Source organism: Rhinichthys klamathensis, unplaced genomic scaffold (genome assembly GCF_029890125.1).
Source record: "Rhinichthys klamathensis goyatoka isolate OS25496 unplaced genomic scaffold, OSU_Roscu_1.1 h1tg000011l_1, whole genome shotgun sequence".
Taxonomy (NCBI): Eukaryota; Metazoa; Chordata; class Actinopteri; order Cypriniformes; family Leuciscidae; genus Rhinichthys; species Rhinichthys klamathensis.
The window spans coordinates 16,245,969-16,271,173 of NW_026606564.1; the positions used below are offsets into that span (position 1 = coordinate 16,245,969).

Consider the following 25,205-nt stretch of genomic DNA (forward strand, 5'->3'; position numbering starts at 1 on the left):
AAAAAATGAATTCCCAAAAATTTAAATGGAAAAAAACGGAATTTGGGGAAAATAAAACGGAATTTGGGAAAAAAAAAAACTGATTTCATAAGGCCCTAGATATTGCACACTTGGTTTTCATTCTCTAAAACCACTTTAAATTAGACATTCAAAGCCAACAACTCTCAAAGCCACCCTGTAAGTGTTCAGCAAATGGTACAGGAATTGATATGGGAATCGATTAGGAATCGCATCGATAAGCAGACTCGACAATGGCATCGATATCGATAATTTCTTAACGATGCCCATCCCTACGTGTGTCCCCAGCACATTTCAAACCACACTGACGCCCATGGGTTCACATTCAGATTCACAGTGATTACTGTCCCTCATCTTTGCCAAAACTGGCCCCGAATTTATTTTAAGATAACTGGGCCACATTTGCTTTACATCCAGATTAGTCATTGTCGATTGTGCCACATTATTGCCATAGGTGGCCCACATTTGGTTTGTGATATTTGGGCCATATTCATTATTTATCATATAGGCCACTTTAGGCCCACATTCAGATTACACATTGCCATGAGTGCCGCATCTTTGCCTAAAAAGGCTCACATGTGATACTAAATATGTGGGCCATATTTGCCATTTTACATGTGGGCCACTTCAGGCTCACATACATTTTGTCGGGGCCATAAGAAGGCCTGCAGTGCCGCATCATCGCCTGAAGTGGCCCACATCCGTCTGCTCTCTGAGGAGCGAGTGAAACACACACAAATGCTGTTAACTGGGGAAAATGTTTAGTCGGTCTGTAGAGAAGAGACTTCATCCACAGAACAAAGACAATATACTGTACATCTGTGCATCAGCAACACAAACACACACACACACACACACACACACACATAACTAACTTCATATACAATAAAACTATAACAAACATATTCTGTGTATAAAATGTTTAAAAGTTATGTAAACTTTACATCTTTTGAAACATTTATGTGCTATACTTGACAATCACGTTCATGATTAGAAATATTTGAATAATTATGGATGAGTTTAGTCTAAACAATATTATATTTGCAGGCCTGATAGTGAAGATTTCTGCTGACACTCATCTGAGCTTCTTCCTCTGTTCCACCTTTAATTACAACTAAACCATCATTTGGCTGAATAATAAACCAACATTAATCATTTAATATCACATTTAATATAATATTCTAATACGCATGCTAACACACACGCTGCTTTATTTAATAGTGAAGTCTGAGTCTCTTCCACCTGTATGAAACACAATTGCACATGTATTTCTCCTCATAGACAGCAGTGAAACTCTTCTGTGGATCACCTGATGGTTTCTGCTCCTCTCATGATGATTTCAAACTATGATATAACGCATCTATCAGTGTTTGGTGACTGATCTTTATCAGAGATGTTTGGTGATCGATCTTTATCTACTCTGTAAAGTGGAACAGAAGAGAAAACAATCAGTGTTCGGTGGAACAAAGTGCAAATTATTATATTTCAATTACTGCTTTTTGAGTAAAAATAAGTTAAATTGAATTCCTGTAATCAGATTAATAACCGACTTTACATGATCTTGGATAGAGATATTTGTGTTTTTAAATATAATAGATTTAAACCTGAATCATGTTCATATGTGTGTCTGTGCGACTCCTTTTGAGTCTCTGTAAAGGAGAAACTAATGAGTGTACGGCATATGGAATAAACCACAGGGAGCAAATACTAATGTTATTTTGAGTTAAACACAAACCTTTAGTTAAAGCCGTTTGTCCTCTAGTTTAAACATGTTTGTAGGCTCTTAGTAAATAACTGAGAGTAAAGTAAGTGTAGAGTAGTGTGACGTGTTGCTTGTCACAGTAAAACACACTAGAGACAGAGACATTGCTCATGTGAGCTGGACGCTGTGAGCTGAAGCTGGAACTGCACTGATTTTAGCAGGAGTGCAGCGTTTCCTACAATCTGACCAAGTCTGTTTTCACACTGAAATGATTCACTTCTACTGACACAGTTCATAAAGCAGGTGTTGATGTATAAAGCTGTGACAGTGAGCTTTTCTTCTCTCTCCTCCTTTGTATTCAACATTTCAATAACTTCACATTTTGTTCTCACACAAACCCTTTGTTGCAACACATATTAATGATAATTTCCTTCCACGAATGTTTGAAAGGATTGTTCAGATATCAGAGGTAAATGAAGATCTCTTTAATATCTCAGTGATGTTTCCTCACCTCAGGTCACAGTTTGAGTCTCGTAGCTCGTCTCTGAGCCGCTGCTTTGAGTCTCCTATCTTATTATGTCTCAGATCAAGCACTTTTAAAAACTGCAGTGCTTTTGAGTTAGTCAAAGACTGAGTTAAAGAAGACACATCTGTAATGCCACAGCGATATAGACTAGAAAGACACAAACAGAGGAAGAGAGATTATCTTACAAACAAATCATGAATGTGAAGAATTTTACATAAATATAATGTGAACTCAGACTCAGTGTGAGATATTGAGTATAAAGTGTTTTAGTTTAAACAGTTGAAGTGATTTTAAGCATTTTGATTGTTGTATGTGAATGTGACTGTGGCGGGGGGGGCGTGGTTCAGCGAAGTCTGTAGCGGGAGAGCGAGGGCGGAGCCGAGCGGTGAGTAAGTGGGTCAAGTTCAAATGACAAACACCTGTTTGTGATTTCAGTAATTGGCGTGAGGAGACCGCATATAAGCGGGCCGTGCTGACAGCATTTTGAGAGAGGCTGGGAGCTTGTGCACGTCGCGTGAGAAGCTGTGACCAGTGAACGGAGTGTTGCTGAAACTTTGACACGTGAAGCTGTATCCAGCGGGAAGAGAATTATTGTCTGCTGTTTATTTTGCCTTTTTATATTCTGAGTTAACTTTGTTTGAGCGTGATTACGCACTGAAAAGGGGGAAAAGCCTATTAAATAAAAGTGCACGAGTCCCAGTATTCGCCGACCCCGTGTCTCCTTCCATCATCCAAACACAAACGAACCTGTTATTTATCACAGTGACTGACCTCAATCTCTCCAGTTTACAGTGTGAATCCTTCAGTACGTCACATAAGTGCTTCACTCCTGTGTTTCCTAGTGTATTCCCGCTCAGGTCCAGCTCTCTCAGGTGTGACGGGTTTGATTTCAGAGCTGAAGTCAGGATGAGACTCTGTTTCTCTGTAATACTGCATCCACAGAGACTGAAGACAGAGAAATAACAATAGTTCACATCTATGATGATCATCTTTTTGAAGAGCTACAGCAGCATTTAGTTTCCAATAGTCTGTTTTAAAATCCAGTCACACTAGTTCTGTGCGCTGGAAGACACTGTTTCTTCTCTTTCATTTTTAAAAAGACTTCTCTCTTATTTATTCACTGTAGAAAAGGCAGATTTATGTGTGTACACAATCAGTACATTGTATCATATGTTGGGAATTAAACAATTACAAACTAGACTCTACTAACTAGATAAAAAACATAAATGTGAGCAATAGGGAAAACCCAGAAAGTGCACTGCTATAACCAATTAAATATAAGCCCTGCTGTCTTCAAATAAATAAACTTCAGTCACACTGTAATTGCTGTACAGCAGGGGTGGGGAACGTTGATCCTGGAGGGCCACTGTCCTGCAGAGTTTAGCTCCAACCCTAATCAAACACACCTGAAGCTAATCAAGGTCTTCAGGATTACTAAAGTTACAGGCAGCTGAATGTTTTTTTCAGGGTTGGAGCTAAACTCAGCAGGACAGTGGCCCTCCAGGATCAACGTTCCCCACCCCTGCTGTACAGTATAATGATACTAACTCTAGTTTCTCCAGCTTGAATTGTGGGTTCATCAGTAGATCACTGAGGTTTTTCACTCCAGAGTCTCCTAGATTATTCCAGCTCAGGTTCAGCTCTCTCAGGTGTGATGGGTTTGATTTCAGAGCTGAAGTCACATCAGAACAACCTTCATCTGTCATATAACACAAGCTTAACCTACATTAGCAGAGAGAGAGAGAGAGAGAGAGAGAATGAAGAAAATAAGAGACTCTTTATTCTGTAAAGTCACATCTTCATCAGCAAATAAAACAGACAGAGGAAGAGAGATCTTCATCTTTATTTCACCAGATCACAAAATACTATAGTGAAAATGTTTGTACAAATATAATGTGAATGTGTTCTAGTTTAACGCTCTGGGGTCTGAGGTGTTTTCTGGGTCCTGGAGGTGTTCTGACATGCTCTGACATTTGTGCTTATTTCTGATACTTGTGACATTTTTATGGCTAAAGTCTGATTACACTGTATTCAGCACAAACTCTGCTACAGTAATATGTCAGCACCATGTAGGTAAAAGTTTGTAGTTTTGAGATAATGACGTTTATGCGTAGTTTGTGAAAAAAACTAAAAATAATTGTCACTGAACTAAGGTCATTAAAACCCATATTGATTATTTCTTCACAAGACTTTTGAAAATTGTATCACGTAGCATTAGGGTTGGGTACCGAAACTCGGTGCCAATAGGGAACCGGTTCCGACGTAAACGGTAGTAACCAGACCGAATAAGAACGACAATTTCGGTGCCTGATTTCGGTGCCTGACTTAATTAGGCACACACACGCACAGTCTCTTCTGTCTTGCATGCGCGCTCTTGCTCGCAAGGTTTGACTGCATTTCACGTGTAAAATTACGCGTCAGAACGCCCTCTGGGTGTGCCGATAGTCTGAATCCATATAGAATCAAGCCAATACATTGGCTGATGGCGCGGGCGCCGCCTCGACGCACTTACGTCGTCATATTATGTTGGCGCGCGCGCGCGCGACATCTGCTCCTCAGATTTCTCTGTCGAAAAAGGAAGCTGGTCGGCAGCGCGAGGAGCTTGGCAGCGTCTCGTTCCCTATTGAGAGAACATAGGTTACACCAGTAACCAGAGATGTTCTCTTTCATAGGTTCACTCAACGCTGCAAAACTAAGAAGCAGTGGATTTGTATTTGTAGGCTGCTGTATCACGTGCTGTTTGAACTGACACGCTACAGCGATCTGTCACATTTCAAAGAGCCAAAACGTTATTTATTGTGTGAATCTCCTAAAAATATTGACAGAATCTGACAGCTGTGGATTTGTTCCATATCAAAAGTAACCTTGTCTGTCGGTGTCAGTGTCCTCTTTGTCCGCGATTTTTCTCTGCGAGAGAAAATGGATGTGTGTCGTGCGTGAGAGCGTGTGATAAGGGTCAATTGCGTGAGTCTCACGGTCAATGCGTGAGAGTTGGCAGCTCTGCCTGCTAGTAATCTCTATTAATCTCCAGTATTATTACATTGTTTGATACAATATTGTTTTATTTGATATTATGTAAATGTGGATTTTTATTTTATATTGGTTTTATTATTATTTGTATTTATATTGTTTAAAGATTTAAGTTAATATTGTGTCCAGTTTGGCCCTGTAAATAAAAGGGTATTATTTTTTGATAAAGTGTGTGCGGTTTCGTTTTCTTAAGTACCGTTTCAAGAACCGTTTAGGCACCGGAACCGTTTAAAAAATACCGAGTAGGTACTGGTATCGGATAAAACCCAACCGATTCCCAACCCTACGTAGCATAGAGTATTTGCTTCAAAACTGTGTGAAAATCATCCTGACTACTCATTCAGACAAGACAATAAAGTTATTTAAAATGTGTATGACGTGTTTTGTGTAAGAAAGCTTTATGCGAAGAGGCGTGATCTCTCATTAATATTACTGCTTTTCACACCTGAGAAAGACAAAGACCCTCCCCTAATGGCCCTATTGGGTGCTATCAGACCCTATCATTATGAGGAGCCTTGCACAAAGAATGAGGAGATTTAAAAAAGAATGGCTTTTAGATTGTTTGGATTTATTTACAACACAACATAATCCAAAGATACACAACAAAGGACAAAAAAGCACATTATTGAACACATTGATCAAAAGACAGAGGCTTGAACAGTCACACAACTTTGTGCCATTCCTGAAACATAGTACATACCTGTCATTTCCAAGGTGTTTGATTTTTCATTTTACCATGTTCATGTACAGCAGTGGTTCTCAACCCTGTCCTGGCGTACCCCCAACACTGCACGTTTTCTTTGTCTCCTTAATCAAACACACCTGATTCAACTCATCAGCTCATTATCACATGGATTAATGAGCTGATGAGTTGAATCAGGTGTGTTTGATTAGGGAGACAAAGAATACGTGCAGTGTTGGGGGTACGCCAGGACAGGGTTGAGAACAACTGATGTACAGAGACTCCTGTGAATGTTGAAGTCAGCAGGACTCATCAGTGGCATCTGGTCCCTGTAAAAAATAAACTAAAAAAATAAACATCTGTGAACATGCTAATATCAAGAGAAACTATATGGCGACTTTGGGCATACATTGTAGATTTTTCTGGTTAAAGCTGCAGTCCGCAGCTTTTCCTCTGTCGCCATCTCTGTTCGAAATCTGCAATTGCAGTTATTCGCGGAATTATCAACTTTACGTGAGTTGTACTTCGACACCCTTGACACGGCACAGCGCGGATAAACACAATGTTTGAGGAGACTGCAATGTTAGTCACCGCGGCGGTGTGGATACTGGCATTCAGAATCACAGATTATTATTTTTGGAAGTATGACCAACATAAGAATTTTCACCGGAAAATGTCATCTGAACAAGTAAGAAACATCCACTTTTGTTCTGGTTCTGACATTGCAGTAAATCACGCTGAATCGCTTATCATATCACGCAAAACCGTGCAAATTATACTTTGTTCTCAAATTGTTAATGTTAACAACGTCAGTATTGTGTGTCTACATGTAATGTCCTTCCGGTATGTATCCTTGTTTTCGCATGGCTTCGGTTGCAGTATCTTTTTTCTGTAGCCACTCCGAAGTCCAAATGAAGTCTTTTGCATTTTACAGCGGGTGAATCTGTTGTCACTGGTGAACGGACTGCAGCTTTAAAATTGTGATTGAATTATATATATATATATATATATATATATACACCGTATTTTCCGCACTATAAGGCGCACCTTCAATGAATGACCTATTTTAGAACATTTTTCATATATAGGGCGCACCGGATTATAAGGCGCATGAGATACTGCAGTCAAACGTTTGACTGGGTTTGCGTTATGCATCCACTAGATGTGCTAAAGGGAATGTCAACAAAACAGTCAGATAAAGTCAAACTTTATTAAGCGTTCTGACAACTCCGTTCACTCCCATGGTAACGTTGTTCAAACGTTAAAGGAAAACTCCGGTCAATTTTAACATTGAGCTCATTTTTTTTGTAAATTTGTGCTGTCAGTACAGATAACAACGACAAAAACCGGTGTTGCCTACCAGAGGTGGGTAGAGTATCCAAAAACTGTACTCAAGTAAAAGTACAAGTACTTATAGAAATATTTACTCAAAGTAAAAGTAAAAGTAATAATCTTAAAAGTTACTTGAGTAAGAGTAAAAAAGTATCCAATGAAAAAACTACTCAAGTAGTTAGTTACTAGTTACTTTACACATAGGCCTATATATATATATACTGTATATGTAACATGATATTATTTAGATTTTTTTTTTTCATTTAAATGACTATTATTATCATAATTAGATAAGCTATCTTTGCAACAAAAACAGAAGAGACAAACATTATTTCTGTATATCTATAGCCTGAAAACCATTGGCTGTCCTTTGGTTTGTATAATAGTATAGTAACTTATACAACTACATTTGGATTATTAGACAATGTCGGAAAAAAGTGACTATGGAGTTTTGCATTCAAGGGATGGGAACCATTGACAGAAAGTGTAAAAACTCTGCGCATGTGCTCGCAGTCATGTCATGCCCAACACAAACAACGATCAAATGCACGGATCTTCTTCTGTCTGTTCTCCAAAATGTATTTAAATGTAGGCTATATTTATGAAAGCATCTTTAAACTGGTTAACTGTGTCTAATAAGGCAGGCAAAGGCATTCGTTTTCAAGTCGAGTTCGCACGCCACTGCGCAATACACACTCATTGTGTGTGTACACACATTCATAAACTGGACGATGATAGCTTATTTAATGTATAAAGTAATGTATATGTCCAAAAAAAGGGTAATGCCATACTTTGTAGTAGTGCTATGGCGCAATAATCTGTTTGGTTGTAAAATGTATTACCTTGTCCTGAATAAAATCGAATGTAGCCTATCGTCGTGTGGAATAATTCATTCACAGACAGCTTACGAAGTAACATACGAAGATGTTCAAGTTCAACTAATAAAGATCTTCATCGCTGGCAAAAAATATGATGCATTTGCAGATTTACTTTCTAGACTGTACTGTAGACTGCCACTTCATACAACGCTCTTGATGTTCTTAAATCTTCCTGTTACGACTCCGAGACGATTCAGTGCGTGCAGGAAACTGAACAGATCATTCCAACTGATTCGCGAACCGATTTAGACAGATCTGCCCAACTTGTTTGATGAAGTCTTTGAACAGTATCGACTCAAAAGAGTGATTCATTTGTGAATTGAGCATCGCTCATGCCCAGAAAAAAGAGAGAGCGCGCGCTTAGAATAAACTACGCTTTTAACAACATATTGCATTAAAATAAAGTAACGAGAGGAACGTCGCCAAACGTAACGAAGTAAAAGTACAGTTTTTTCATTAGAAATCTACTCGAGTTAAAGTAAAAGTACCCACAATTAAATCTACTCTTAAAAGTACAAATTTTCCAAAAAAATACTCAAGTAAATGTAACGAAGTAAATGTACTTCGTTACTACCCACCTCTGTTGCCTACACCGTGTTATCCTCTTTTTAAAATTTGCACCCTGTTGACTTAAACGGGACAAGTTTTAAACCTGCTTTTAGCCTCTTAACAACCTTAACTCTCTGGGGTCGGCGGTCTCGCCGGCGATACCAGCTCACTTTTTTCCTTATCAGTGCAAAAGAGACTCAAATTACTCTGTTAATTTTGATCTTACATATAAGTGTTGTACATCATTCGATCCTGTTAAGTTTGTATTTTTTTTTGTGGAACCTCATAATAAAAACAAAGTGTTGTGCTTTTCGCCTAATAAAGAAAAATAAACATGATACGCGTTCTGCATTCTCTCTGTCAGTGAAGTCCATCCTGAAACGCGTCCGAAAAATCATCTGTAACTCTGCAAATACTCAGTCAAACAGATATACAGGCACACAGGCATGAAGCTTGAATTATCTTCTTTTAAATGAAGTAATTTATATTAAAAAAAAAATTTCCTCATTTTATGTAATCTGTACGAAAAGAGAGAGATGATAGTCGTTCTCGTCTCAGCTCATTAAAGTTAATTTGACCACGCCCACGGAGCGCGCGCTCTATTCAAACACAAATGCTCTGAGGCGATCCACGCCTACATCAGCTGGATAACCCACCGAAAGAGACTCAGATTTACGACGCTGTGAGGAATAATACTATCTTAATAATAATCCTGGAAAAAATTACCTCAGAAGTAGGCTACAGGTAGTTTATATATATATATATATATTGTCATTGCATTCTTGTGGCTCAGTGACACACCTGAATGAAAGGGTCATTAGTATGCAGCCCCATTATGCGCTCATTATGCGGGCCCATTGTCTTCTCAGGTGTGAATCACAGCAGGTCACACCCCTGCGCATATTGCCTTTCCAAACAAAAAGTGTCATTTTTAAATTTAAACCAATCTATTGTTTTATGTGAATGATAAGGCAGGATGATTTTCAGATCATTTTGAAGAAAAAACTCTAGGCGACAACATCCATTAGTCAAAAGTCTTGTGGACAGATATTTAGTATGTGTTTTGTGGCCTTATTTCAGAAACTTTAAGTTTTAGTTTTTTCAATAACCACGCATAAACAATATTCTCTCAAAAATACAAAAATGTACATACATGTTGATAACACATTATGGTAGCCCTGTGTGTGCTAAATAGAGTGTAATTACACCTTTGCCAGTAATATGTTTATAAGCAACTGAAAAAAGCACAAATGTCAGAGTATGTCAAAACATCTCAAGGACCCCAAAAACACCTTGGACCCCAGAGGGTTAATGTGTCATTACAAGTGCATAGCCATGTGAGTGAACAGGGTGAATCTGACTGCAGTAAATGTGAAAGATATGAATAAAAATGATGTTTATTCAGCCAGCTCACATACCCGTATTTACTTCCTGTTTTCGGTCGAAGTCCACAGTAGGCGATTGTCGAGTGTGCGCGCGCGCGATCATTGGTAACTAAGCAACAGTGGAGACTCAGACTGTCAGCTGTCAGCCGATGACGGTGCTGTGTGGTGTTCTGAGAATATCAGCTCAAATGGATAGTTCATCCGAATCAGATGTTGAACACACGGAGGAGGTTTGATCGCACGCTCGCAAACTCGACAATCGACTACTGTGGACTTCGGCCGAAAACAGGAAGTAAATACGGGTATGTGAGCTGGCTGAATAAAGAGATTATTCCTGCCTTTGTGAAAGCTCGGATCACAGTTGACACTGATATATCAGCCCAAGCATCCACGATCCATTGGCAGATAGTGGCGTAAGTCGCCCGGCGCTGTCTCCCCGTCTTGGTGAACGTGTGTTCACCATCCATATATAAGGCGCTCCGGATTATAAGGCGCACTGTCGTTTTTTGAGAAAATTAAAGGCTTTTAAGTGCGCCTTATAGTGCGGAAAATACATATATATATATATATATATATATATATATATACACTCACCGGCCACTTTATTAGGTACACCTGTCCAACTGCTCGTTAACACTTAATTTCTAAGCAGCCAATCACATGGCGGCAACTCAGTGCATTTAGGCATGTAGACATGGTCAAGACAATCTCCTGCAGTTCAAACCGAGCATCAGTATGGGGAAGAAAGGTGATTTGAGTGACTTTGAACGTGGCATGATTGTTGGTGCCAGAAGGGCTGGTCTGAGTATTTCAGAAACTGCTAATCTACTGGGATTTTCACGCACAACCATCTCTAGGGTTTACAGAGAATGGTCCGAAAAAGAAAAAACATCCAGTGAGCGGCAGTTCTGTGGGCGGAAATGCCTTGTTGATGCCAGAGGTCAGAGGAGAATGGCCAGACTGGTTCGAGCTGATAGAAGGGCAACAGTGACTGAAATAACCACTCGTTACAACCGAGGTATGCAGCAAAGCATTTGTGAAGCCACAACACGCACAACCTTGAGGCGGATGGGCTACAACAGCAGAAGACTCCACCGGGTACCACTCATCTCCACTACAAATAGGAAAAAGAGGCTACAATTTGCAAGAGCTCACCAAAATTGAACAGTTGAAGACTGGAAAAATGTTGCCTGGTCTGATGAGTCTCGATTTCTGTTGAGACATTCAGATGTTAGAGTCAGAATTTGGCGTAAACAGAATGAGAACATGGAACCATCATGCCTTGTTACCACTGTGCAGGCTGGTGGTGGTGGTGTAATGGTGTGGGGGATGTTATATATATATATATATATGTGACCAGCAGAGTAGTCGCTTTCTGGTTGAAGTTTGTCCCTCTGCAGCTACGGTAGCCCCCTGACGTCACCCAGCTAGCCGTGAGTGGCTAAACAACTCATTTCCGTCTAGGCCAGTTCCTATAAAACAGTCTGCACTGTTGGGCTTAGAGATTCTCTGGTGTTCAGATACATTTTCAGTCTGTTACTGCTTGGGTATGTGGTTCTCCTGTGCAACGAAGGTATGATAAATGTTTATATGATGTAGCAAGCTAAGCATTTATATTGTATCTAATACTGGGCTATTGGAAAATAGGTGTTTGACTGATTGCCAGACGCTTCCGGGTAATCGTGCGGTGTATTACTGAAGGTATTATTTGTGCATTTTACTGTTAATCATAATGTGGGTGTCATTGTTGGGACATATGCATTTTAATGAGCACATTTGCGCACACAGGTCTTGGGCAAACCACCCGCCGGGTATCTGTACCGCAATTAAGCAGCAACATCAAGAAGGTAAATATTTATTGTTTATTGTGTTACGAGTAGATCCAGTGTGTTAGGACTAAAAGCTTTGAACACATGTAAAATGAGTCTGACTTTGTTGCCCTGACGTAATGCATGGCTGTGTTTTATTGTCAACTCTTAATATAAATGTATTTAATGAATATGCTGTGTGTAACAATTGTTATGTAGGATTGTGAAGACTGGCACAAAGGGATGTTTTCCCACTGTGTCAGTTCGTTTGTCAACATTGAAGTAAAACAAAATAATATTTTTATGAAATGTTTGCAATGCTACGTGACTATTTGTGCATGTGTAAATCAAGCACTAATTTTAATGATTTTGTGTCTGCAGGCAGATTGCTCCTTCTGCTTTGCCTTGCCTAAATTAAGTTTTATATACACTCACCTAAAGGATTATTAGGAACACCATACTAATACTGTGTTTGACCCCCTTTCGCCTTCAGAACTGCCTTAATTCTACGTGGCATTGATTCAACAAGGTGCTGAAAGCATTCTTTAGAAATGTTGGCCCATATTGATAGGATAGCATCTTGCAGTTGATGGAGATTTGTGGGATGCACATCCAGGGCACGAAGCTCCCGTTCCACCACATCCCAAAGGTGCTCTATTGGGTTGAGATCTGGTGACTGTGGGGACCATTTTAGTACAGTAAACTCATTGTCATGTTCAAGAAACCAATTTGAAATGATTCAAGCTTTGTGACATGGTGCATTATCCTGCTGGAAGTAGCCATCAGAGGATGGGTACATGGTGGCCATAAAGGGATGGACATGGTCAGAAACAATGCTCAGGTAGGCCGTGGCATTTAAACGATGCCTAATTGGCACTAAGGGGCCTAAAGTGTGCCTAAAACATCCCCCACACCATTACACCACCACCACCAGCCTACACAGTGGTAACAAGGCATGATGGATCCATGTTCTCATTCTGTTTACGCCAAATTCTGACTCTACCATCTGAATGTCTCAACAGAAATCGAGACTCATCAGACCAGGCAACATTTTTCCAGTCTTCAACTGTCCAATTTTGGTGAGCTCTTACAAATTGTAGCCTCTTTTTCCTATTTGTAGTGGAGATGAGTGGTACCCGGTGGGGTCTTCTGCTGTTGTAGCCCATCCGCCTCAAGGTTGTGCGTGTTGTGGCTTCACAAATGCTTTGCTGCATACCTCGGTTGTAACGAGTGGTTATTTCAGTCAAAGTTGCTCTTCTATCAGCTTGAATCAGTCGGCCCATTCTCCTCTGACCTCTAGCATCAACAAGGCATTTTCGCCCACAGGAATGCCGCATACTGGATGTTTTTCCCTTTTCACACCATTCTTTGTAAACCCTAGAAATGGTTCTGCGTGAAAATCCCAGTAACTGAGCAGATTGTGAAATACTCAGACCGGCCCGCCTGGCACCAACAACCATGCCACGCTCAAAATTGCTTAAATCACCTTTCTTTCCCATTCTGATATTCAGTTTAGAGTTCAGGAGATTGTCTTGACCACACCCCTAAATGGATTGAAGCAACTGCCATGTGATTGGTTGATTAGATAATTGCATTAATGAGAAATTGAACAGGTGTTCCTAATAATCCTTTAGGTGAGTGTATATCTTTTCTTTTTCGTGGTTATTTTTTCCGTAGCCTTCGTCTAATGTTCTGTACGACTGATGTGGTATTGGCTGTTCTAGTAGTGTATAGTTTTACATTCTCTATCTACTCTGCTAGTGATAACTTTCTCGTCCTTTTATTCCTTTTTTCAGAGTACAAGAGTAACTGCTCACAAGAGAGGTTCCTGGTTCCGTCCTCACGCATTGCCCCACGTATTGTAGTGGTAAACTGCACTTCACAAAATTGATTGAATCATTGGCTTGTAGTGGTTGTGCCTGTGTGCGTGTGTGTGTGTGAATGCATGTGATCGTGGGCACCAGATTCCAGAGCACGGGCGGTGAACGTGTCATGCGTGTCCCGGACAGGTAACCTGCCTTGACCGTGAATCAGTATTTTTCAGTTAAATTGTTAATCGTATTGCCCCTTGTAACAGCCAATACCAGGTCTGGTCTCTCGCTTTAGTACTGTGCCTCTAGTATGACGGTGTGGCTCTTTTAATTATACCATTGTATAATAAAGTTATTGTTTTTTTTACTGAAAGCACGTCTCTGTCTATTTTATCTTTGGTGTATTTCTACGAACCTGCTTGCCTTAGATTAGGTTTTTAGCAGTTAAGGAGCAAAGTATATCCTGGTGTGAGAGGCAGCAGGTGGCGTAGTCAAGAACCTTTAATCCTAGATCTGGTTAACCCTCTGGGGTCTGAGGTGTTTTCTGGGTCCTGGAGGTGTTCTGACAAGCTCTGACATTTGTGCCTATTTCTGTTACTTGTGACATTTTCATGGCTAAAGTCTGATTACACTGTATTCAGCACAAACTCTGCTACAATAATATGTCAGCAGCATGTATGTAAAAGTTTGTAGTTTTAAGACAATGACGTTTATGCGTGGTTTGTGAAAAAACAAAAACAAAATGTCACTGAAATAAGGCCATGAAACCCATTCTAATGATTTCTTCACAAGACTTTTGAAAATTGTATCACGTAGTCTAGAATATTTGCTCCAAAACTGTGTGAAAAATCATCCTGCCTACTCATTCAGATAAAACATTATAATGATTTAAAATTTGAAAGACATGTTTTGTGTAAGAAAGCTTTATGCGAGGAGGCGTTAACCACCCATTAATATTGAGTGTTTCACACCTGAGAAAGACAAAGACCCTCCCCTAATGGCCCTATACGGTGCTATCATTTTGAGGAGCCTTGCACAAAGAATGAGGAGAGACTTAAAAAATAATGGCTTTTTGATTGTTTGGATTTATTTACAACACAACATAATCCAAAGATACACAACAAATGGCAAAAAGAGCACATTATTGAACAGAGACAGATCTAAAGACAGAGACTTGAAGTCACACACCTTTGTAAATGGTAAAATGGTAAATGGACTGCATTTATATAGCGCTTTCACAGACCCAATGGCCTCCAAAGCGCTTTTACAATTTGCCTCACATTCACCCATTCATACATTCACTCATTTGTGCCATTGAAACATAGAACATACCTGTCATTTCCAAGGTGTTTGATTTTTCACTTTACCATGTTCATGTAGGAGACTCATGTGAATGTTGAAGTCAGCAGGACTCATCTGGTCCCTGTATAAATTTTTTTTTTTTTTAAAACACCAGCTGTGAACATGCTGATTTCCAGAGAAACTATAGGGCAGCACGATTTTGGGAATACATTTTAGATCTTTCTGGTTAAAATTGCTTTTTAAAATTTAAAAAATGCACATACACACACATACATACACATCTCATTTCATAACATCATAACGAATGGAAACATTTGCAGTAAAAACATAAAGCCTAATGTTTGTCGCGTTTTGCTTTCAAACGGACTCAAACTCACAGCGCGTGCAGAGAACATTTACTGAAGCGATCGAGCCGCTCCAAACTATTAAACATTATTGTTAACATATTATACATCTGGGGTTTGAGCAGATATCCACAAACACAGTATTTAACAGTAAACACGGGTCTAAACATTATAATATTCACCATGTTAGAGTAAACACTCGCGAGCCTACTTTTATCATGCTGTTTTATTATCGAACATAAAAATATCCTCGTGATGTATACATTTAGCATTGAAAGGTTGCCTACCAGTCTAGTTCACATTTCAACATTTTTCTGTCTACAGATACACATACATGTACGACATTAGGCATTTTACTCCAATCTCATTTCATAACGTACATTTTAGTCTGGCACCAGTTTAACATGTCTTACCTTAAAAATCTTCTCATCTTCAAATCGTGTTCTTCTAATTCTTCTGAGGTAAATCCAAATGAAACAACACAGCATAAACACATCCAAACTCGATGAAAAGCAGAGAGGAGTAAGTTACTGAAGTGTCCGCTTCTTTGTTTTGAGGTGAAGAGGGCATTAACAGTTTCGCGTTCCTCCGCGTGGCTCATTTGCATATGAACAGCTGTTGCTCGCGTGGGTGTGGTCACATTAGATTTAATTAGGACGCGTTTGAGAAACTGTAAATGTCGCTGCTTTCATACGGATAACTTAAACATAGAATATTTGTTTTTGATATAATTTACATCATTTAAAAATGATGCATCCAAGCGTTGTAAAGACCTACGTTTCAAGTCTGTGTGACAAACCTTCTGTCGCGTTTCAGAATGAACTTCACATTGAGAGAGACGGCAGAACGCGCATCATGTTTATTTTCTTTATTCTTTACGAAAAACACAACATTTTGTTTTTATTATGAGTGTACACAAATAAAAGACGACATTTAACAGTTTTGAATGATGTATAACACTTATATGTAAGATCAAAATCAACAGAGTATTTTGAGTCTATTTTGCACTGATAAGAAAAAAAGAGAGCTGGTATCGCCGGCGCGACCGCCGACCCCAGAGGGTTAAAGATCCCCAGAAGCTCACAAAGTGGCGTAGTCGGCAGGGTCCTTACACACAGAGACGTGTCTTTTTTTTCTCTTTCTCTTTTTTTTCTTCTTTTTTTGTTTTGTCTGTTTATGTATATTTTGATTTTCAAGGCATTGTAATATGTTAAAGGGCAAAGCAGCAGTGGGCTCGGCGTGGTGCTTAAAGGAGCAGTGGGAAGGCCTCTGACTACCCCACTGCCTCTCCTGTTACGTGGGCATTACTCTGCTGCAGCAATGGATGAAGTTGAACAGCTGAGAGAACAGATCCGTCAGCTGCAGGCAGACAATGGCCGCCAGCGGCAGCAACCACCGCCGCCTCAGCCGGACAATTCTGCCAACCCTGCTAACCCTGTTTCCCATGAACGTTTGATTTATCTCCCTAGGGAAAGGAAGTGTCCTGTATTTCGGGGTAGGGTGAGTATTGACATTGTTGAGTGGGTGGAAGAGGAGGAGGTTTGTGCGTGTACTAGACATTTGGGTGCACTTGACAAAGCTTACCTTATGTTTGATCATCTGGATGGGGAGGCTAAAGATGAGATTCGCTATAGGCCAAGGGCAGATCGGGAAAACCCGGAAAGGATTGCAAATATTCTCAAAGAACTTTATGGGTGTTCCCAGTCTTATGTTGCCTTACAAGAAAATGTATTTTCTAAAAAACAATTAGACGGTGAATCTTTACAAGAATATTCACATGCTCTCTTTTCTCTGATGGATAAAGTTAAACAGGTCTCCCCTGACTCAGTACCCCAGTTTGACATGCTGCTCCGTGACCAGTTTGCAGAGCACGTTATTGACTCGGACCTCAGCAGGGAATTGAAGAGACTTGTCCGTCAGACCCCAGGGATGTCCATGCTGGAAGTGCGTGCTGCTGCCATCCGGTGGGAGTGTGAGGGCAGGCCCAGTGACTTCAATAGGGGTAGGAGTCATTCAGTTCCCTCTCTTTGCGCTATGCAGTACTCCAAAACTCAGCCAGGTAAAGCCTCATCGCCCGTTAGTATGGCAAGTTCAGAAATGGCAGAGCTGCGGTCCATGCTGCTGAAGCAACAGGAACAGATCAACCACTTAACTAGTGCCTTAACTACTTTACAAGGAGTAGCCTGCCCAGTCTACTCCAGTCGCCCCTCTCTAGTTAGTCGGCCGTCAACTGTCATTTGTAGGCGATGAGAGAGTAGTAGCTCCTAATCACATCCCCCAGGCCCAAGCTCAGGCTAATGTTGTCTCAGTTTCTCAGTTGGAAAACTAGCTCCCTTCAGCATGCAGAGCCACACGCTGAGAGGGGATGGTAGCGGCTCTCAGAATCAGGACACTTTTAGTCACTCTGTAACCTCCCTGGTCGCTCAGTGCCTGAAGGTAGCTGTGAGAGTAGGGGGAGTAGTTGTCAGTTGTCTTTTAGACACAGGGTCTATGGTATCTACCTTGGTGGAGAGTATCTTTGTGCAACAGTTCAAGGATAAACTTCAACAGTGTAAATGGTTGCAGCTTCGGGCTGCAAATGGTCTAGACATACCCTATATCGGGTATGCTGAGCTAACGGTTGAAGTATTAGGGAAGGTAATACCAAAGAGGTTGGCTAGTGGTTAAAGATCCCCCAGGTCAGCTCGCCCCTCCACTTGTGCCGGGCGTCCTTAGGGATGAATGTTATTCGAGAATGTTATACTGAACTGTTTGGCCAACATGGTTCTCCTTTGTTTGATCTCCCACCGGTAGTTCATGCTTCACTCCCATGGCGGCACGCCTTGCAGCATTGTCATCGGGTCCAGCTCAACTCTCGTCCACCCAAAACGGGTGTAGCTAAAGTTAGAGGTAGTACCAGGAGGCACAGATCCATGTACCAGGAAAGGCTGTAAAATTGGTGGCAACCACCTGCTCCCCTCACTTTTGTGATGCTCCTGCTGTCCTGTTGGAACCGGCTAGCGGCTCTTTACCTAGTGGTCTCCTAGTTTCACCTGCGCTAGTGCGCATAGAACAAGGTACAGCTTTTATCCCGGTAGTCAATGAAGGGTTTACAACGTGCTACATTATACCCCCGCCAGTCGTTAGGGTTGCTTGTTCACGCTACTGTTAAGGGCCTTCCTGTGGGCATTTCTGAAGGCCAACCAGAAATAGAGGCTGTTGTGGCTAGCATGCAGGTTCCTAATGAGGAAGTCAGGCCTAAGTCAGTGAGGGAGCAGATACAGGCCCTTGATTTGTCAGTGCTAGTGGAGGCTGAGCAAGAACAGATAAGGGCATTCTTGTTAAAACATGAGTCAGTGTTTTCGGCTTTTGAGGGTTACCTTGGCTGTACTACTCTTATCTCTCATGATATACCTCTGCTAGACGACCAACCAGTTAGCCAACGTTACAGGCGTCTCCCCCAGGCGTCTCCCCCATTCTGATTATGATGCTGATTATGATGCTGTTAAGGCCCACCTCCAAAACTAAACACCTCCAGTTACTAAACAGCCAGGTCATTCGAGTAAGTAGTAGCCCCTATGCCTCTCCCATTGTGATTGTGCGGAAGAAATGTGGCAGCCTACATATGTGTGTTGATTACAGACAGCTCAACAGTAGGACCAGAAAGGATGCCTTCCCTCTCCCCTGCATCGAGGAGTCTTTGGATGCACTATCAGGGGCTCAGTGGTTCTCCACGCTGGACCTGGCTAGCGGGTAAAACCAGGTACCTGAGACCGAACAAGACCATCCAAAGACTGCCTTTTGCACGCCTTTTGGGTTATTTGAATTTAACCGCATGGCCTTTGGACTGTGTAACGCTCCAAGCACTTTTCAACGACTGATGGAGAGAATGTTTGGAGCGCAGCATTGCCAGTTCCTTTTACTATTTCTGGACGATATAATTGTTTTTTCTTCTAGTGTCGAAGATCATATACACCGTCTGGATCTAGTGTTGAGCCGTTTACGGGAAGAAGGTCTGAAAGCAAAGCTGGAGAAGTGCTGTTTTTTCCAGAAGGAAGTCCAGTATCTGGGCCACCTTGTCTCACGCGAAGGTGTATCCAATGACCCAGCCAAGGTGTCTGCAGTGGCTAAGTGGCCCTGTCCCACCACCGTGTCGGAATTGAGGCTAATGATTAAAAGGAATAGTCAAACATTCACTCAAATTTAATGATGCACAGATATTGAAAAACCTTTTCATTTATGGAGTCAGATGAAATAACGAGTCAATACATAAGATAAAATGTATTGCATTTAATTAAAAAATCCCTTTGCAATGAGAAAAGACGGAACATGCGTGAGACCTTTACCTCTAATCGAGTACCCCCATTGGATCGAATTAGACGGCTTACAAGGCCCTGAAAGCATATCTCTTTGAACCATTAGATTCCATGGATGTAAAGTACCTATCACTCAAAATCGTTTTTCTGACTGCTCTATCATCAGTCAAACATCAGCTACCACCAATCAGAGCATACATGGATGACATGACAACCATGACTACAACAGTAGCCTGCACTAATCGGTTATTGGGGAAGTTAACAGATAATATTGAATGGGCACGAATTAAATTTAAGCCCTCTAAATCAAGGAGCATCTCGATAGTTAAAGAAAAGGTAGTAGATAAAACATTCTTCATTAATGGTGAGGCAATACCAACAGTTTCTGAGAAGCCAGTGAAGAGTCTTGGGGGATGGTACGATGGGGACACAGTTCGGGTGGGAGAAGTTAGACGACAAGCAGTGGAAGGGTTGAAGAGCATAAACAGCTGTGCTCTACCTGGTAAACTAAAACTCTGGTGCTTTCGGTTTGGTCTACTGCCGAGGTTGCTGTGGCCACTGACCGTGTACGACGTTTCTTTGACAACAGTGGATAAGCTGGAAGCGTTGATAAGTTCATACATCAGGAAATGGTTGGGAGTTCCACGCTGCCTCAGCAGAGTAGGACTTTATAGTAAAGGAATATTGCAGCTGCCAGTCTCTGCTTTAACCGAGGAGTTCAAGTGTGCCAAGGTCAGACTGGAAATGACCTTAGTAGAGTCACGCGACAAATGTGTAAGGGAGGCAGCCCCTGTGTTAAAAACTGGTAGAAAGTGGTCAGCAAAGAAATCTGTAGTAGAGGCAAAGGCTGCCCTTCAAATTAGGGATATCGTGGGACAGGTACAGCATGGAAGAGGGGGTTTTGGGCTCAGTTTAGCTCCTCCTAAATGGCACAAGGCAGGCCCAGCTCAAAGGAGGAAGCTGGTAGTCAACGAGGTGCGACAGCAGGAGGAGAGGATGAGGTGTATAAAGGCCATTTCCCAGGCCAAGCAGGGAGAGTGGATGAGAAGGGAGAGTGTGGAGCAACGTAAGATGGGCTGGCAAGACCTTTGGTCAATGGAAGAGAGTAGGATCAGTTTCCTTATTAGGTCAACATATGATGTTCTCCCATCACCGCAGAACCTAAACCTCTGGGTAGGAGAGGATCCCTCTTGTCCTTTGTGTTCATCACCTGCCACATTAAGGCACATTTTGACAGGATGTAAGGTGGCTCTTAGCCAAGGTCGGTTTACTTGGCGCCATGACCAAGTACTGCGATGTTTGGCTTTAGCATTAGAAGGCAAGCGTAACATGACCAATAAGTTGCCACCTGTTCTAGCAAAACATTACACGCAGAAGACAATATTCCTCCACCCAGGCGAGCAACCACCAAGAAAAGCTGTTAACACCAATTCTCGCCCAGGACAACTGGAAGCTGCTAGGGACTGGAAGATGCTGGCTGATCTTGACCAACGGCTTATTTTTCCACCTGAGATTGCCACCACTAACCTACGACCAGATATTGTTTTGTGGTCTGGATCAGCACGCATTGTTCAACTGATAGAGTTAACAGTGCCATGGGAGGATGCGGTAGATGAGGCATATGAGAGGAAGAAACTGCGGTATGCTCATCTGGCCACTGAAGCAGAACAGCGAGGATGGAGAGTCCAGGTTTATCCAGTGGAAGTGGGTTGTCGAGGTTTTGTGGCACACTCTACAACCCGGTTCCTCAGAGACATCGGATTCAGTGGCCAAGAGTTGCGTCGCACAGTAAAGAACTTATCTGAAGCAGCAGAAAGGAGCAGCAACTGGCTGTGGTTGAGACGGAAAGATTCTAGCTGGCTGTGTACAGGCCGCCACGCTACGGTTTCGTAGAATTCTTGAAAACTTGAAGAGTCTGTTGGTTTGTTTGTATACGTTCCTGTGGATATTGCGTGAATGACGGGTGGTTGGGCAGACATTGTGTTTTGCGGTAGGTGGTATGCCATACGGAACCGTTGTCCACTGAAACTGCATATTAACGCACCAGTGGGGCTCGACAGCCTTAGTCAAACGGGTTGGCGCGTATGGTCGGGTTGCGGAGAGATTGTGAGATTGTGGTTAGGTCTCAGCAGCAGGAGGGATGTAGAGGTCAGTAAGCTGGGCTGAGTTGAGTGGGGGACGGAGGGGGGTGACTCTGGGACGCCAGAGTCACTGTCGAGCCCTCTTGAGGTGTCGTGGGCTAGTCGACGAAACACTGAGGACGGAAGGTGCCCACTTGAAGACCCTAGAGATGTCCCCTACTCGGTTCAATCCAGACGGTTGTCGTGCTGGTCCTGTAGTTGCAGCCGTCGCGTGCGCTAACGCGCCAAGTACACTGCTGCCGTTAACGCCGGACAGAAGGGGAGTCACAACACCTTATGGAAAGAAGCGTAAATGGATGGAGAAGCATAGTTTACTGTAAAGCTACGTCTTAGTTTTGCTTATCTTGGCGAAAGCCGAGTACAAATCAGCATGAAGTTTTAACATCTACTCTCGTGTAATGGAAATCATGTGGGGTACTTACATGCGCTGTCTGTCAGCACTGCGTGTCTTGAGTTCGGACCGAATGACTCTAAAGTCATCCTCAAACCTAGATATGGCTATGTCCCTAAAGTGATTGGCACTCCGTTCAGAGCGCAGGTCATTTCTCTATCGGCTCTGCCAGCATCCGATAGCAAGAGCGATGTTAATCTCCTCTGCCCGGGGCGCTGATGGCTTACATTACGCGCTCCGGCCCTTTCAGGCGCTCGGTGCAGCTTTTCGTTTCGTCTGGTGGGCGCACCAAAGGTCTCGCCGCCTCGAAACAAAGCCTGTCCAGATGGATAGTGGATGCTTTCGCAGCTGCCTACGCGTCAAAAGGTCTGCAATGCCCTTTGGGCGTCAGGGCTCATTCCACTAGAGGCATGGCCTCATCGTGGGCATGGTCCAGCGGAATTTCAATTCATGACATATGTGTGGCGGCAGGCTGGGCCTCCCCGTCCACCTTTGTTAGGTTCTATATCCTGGAAGTTCCCGCCCTGCAGGCTAAACTTCTGTCAGTATTAGTGAGACGTACGTTCTGTCGCCGCTCTGTATTCCCTATGAGTGCTTTTGTACTTGTGCCGGCCCGCGTTGCTGGCTGCCTTATTCCCCGCTTATCTGGGATCCCCAGGATTCCCTGGGACTCATGAAGTGGATGCTTGGCACGCACGGCGTTGACAAAGAGTTTCCATAGCGTAAGATAACTTACGCAATACGAGAGAACCTCTCGTAAGAGAACGTATCAGTTACTTAACGTAACCTCGGTTCTCTCTAGAAGAGGGAACGAGTATTGCGTAACCTGCCGTGCTCGCGCCACAAGCGACTTTCGCTTCAGTCGATGAAAACCAGGGAGACAGCCTCTGAGCCCCGCTTATATACGCTAAGCCATGCCCATTCTGGCGGGCTAAGACACGATAAGGGCGCAAGCGCCCTTCATTGGACGTGACGTCATGCCAGGCTCAGTGGTAGGCTGCTGCAGTTGCCGCAGGGCAGCCAATGAGCACGCTAGACAGCCTGCACTAGGTCTGCTAGCTGCTGCACTGCGTTGACAATGAATACAAAAATTAAGGATAATTTTTGGGCTTCAGTAACTGGAAAAGATTCATCTTTCCCGTAGCGTAAGCTAACTTACGCAATACTCGTTCCCTCTTCTAGAGAGAACCGAGGTTACGTTAGGTAACCGATACGATATGTTACTTCAAATGTTTCCATTCGTTTCAAACACAGTATTTAACAGTAAACATGGTTCTAAACATTATAATATTCACCATATTAGAGTAAACACTGATACTACCCTAACATCATGCTGTGTTTTATTATCAAACATAAAAACATCCTCGTGTCATAACTTACATGTATATTTATTTCCTGCCTGCCTAGGCTATAGTTCATATTTCAACATGTTTCCGGCGATTTCATAAATTTTAGTCTAGCAACAGTTCACCTGTAATGTTAAGTTTATGCAACAATAACACTAACTAATATAATTCATAATACATTTCTTACCTTGCATCTTCCTTGTCTTCAAATCACGTTCTTCTTCTTCTGAGGTAAATCCAATGTAAGCTCACTGCGTGTCTTCCAAACTCGAGGAAAAGCAGAGGACTGATGAAGTTTGGTGCTTTGTTTTTTAGGTAATGACCGCGTTCGCGTTCCTTCGTGGAGATTTGCATATAAATCTTTTTTGCGCGCGTAAGCGTGGTCAAATTAAAAATAATGAGCAAGCGTTTGAGAAACTGGACATCTTGTTGGTTTTATACAAATTACTTAATAAGAGAAAATTTGTTTTCGTTTTGAATCAGATCATTTAAAAGTACACACTTGAATGATTATAAAGATATATATCTCATGCCTGGGTGAATAGTATTCGCTGAGTTTTGTTTCAGTTTATAGAGGTGCTCAAGAAAAAAAGTTCACAGAGAAGGAGAGCCAGAAAGCACACCCTGTTTATTTTCTTTATTTTACAAAAGCACAATGTTTTGTTTCGATTGTAAGTGCACACATTAAAAAATAGACATTTAACAGTTTATTTTTTCATATTTCTTAAGTCTGTATGACCAGAAATGATGGAGTATTTTAAGTCTATTTTTCTGCAATGTGAAAAAAATCGAGCTCGCCGACGCGATAGCCGACCCCAGAGGGTTAAGCAGTTGAAGTAATTTTAAGCATTTTGATTCTTGCATGTGAATGTGACTGACCTCAATCTCTCCAGTTTACAGTGTGAATCCTTCAGTACGTCACATAAGTGCTTCACTCCTGTGTTTCCTAGTTCATTCCCGCTCAGGTCCAGCTCTCTCATGTGTGACGGGTTTGATATCAGAGCTGAAGTCAGGATGAGACTCTGTTTCTCTGAAATACTGCCATATAGACTAGAAAGACACAAACAGAGGAAGAGAGATTATTTTACAAACAAATCATGAATGTGAAGGATTTTACACAAATATAATGTGAACTCAGACTCAGTGTGAGATATTGAGAATAAAGTGTTTTAGTTTAAAAAACCCAGAAAGTGCATGCTATAAACAATAAAACATAAGCCCTGCTGTCTTCAAATAAATAAACTTCAGTCACACTGTAATTGCTGTACAGTATAATGACACTAACTGTAGTTTCTCCAGCTTGAATTGTGGGTTCATCAGTAGATCACTGAGGTTTTTCACTCCAGAGTTTTCTAGTTTATTCCTGCTCAGGTCCAGCTCTCTCAGGTGTGACGGGTTTGATTTCAGAGCTGAAGTCAGGATAAGACTCTGTTTCTCTGTAATACTGCATCCACACACACTGAAGACAGAGAAATAACAATAGTTCACATCTATGATGATCATCTTATTGAAGAGCTACAGCAGCATTTAGTTTCCAATAGTCTGTTTTAAAACCCAGTCACACTAGTTCTGTGTCCTGGAAGATACTGTTTCTTCTCTTTCATTTGTAACTATTTATTTGACGTCTCTCTTCTTTATTCTCTGTTGAAAAGGTAGATTTATGTG

General features: G+C 41.8%; 1 protein-coding gene across 6 annotated transcripts in view; it reads right to left on the reverse strand.

Moving 5' to 3' along the window:
* Positions 1-1,236: 1,236 nt before the first annotated feature.
* Positions 1,237-25,205, reverse strand: part of LOC130100294 (NACHT, LRR and PYD domains-containing protein 12-like) — a 51,883-nt gene continuing 27,914 nt past the window's right edge. For 4 of the 6 annotated variants that reach the window (XM_056265727.1, XM_056265705.1, XM_056265713.1 and 1 more), the window contains 5 exons: positions 24,826-24,999; positions 24,420-24,590; positions 3,795-3,968; positions 2,232-2,393; positions 1,237-1,438 (listed from right to left, as the gene is read on the reverse strand). In XM_056265727.1, the coding sequence (XP_056121702.1) occupies positions 1,363-1,438; positions 2,232-2,393; positions 3,795-3,968; positions 24,420-24,590; positions 24,826-24,999 (757 nt within the window). In that variant the 3' untranslated portion in view covers positions 1,237-1,362. The remainder of the gene's footprint in view (positions 1,439-2,231; positions 2,394-3,794; positions 3,969-24,419; positions 24,591-24,825; positions 25,000-25,205) is intronic. The other 2 variants (XM_056265687.1, XM_056265719.1) reach the window with 2 other exon arrangements.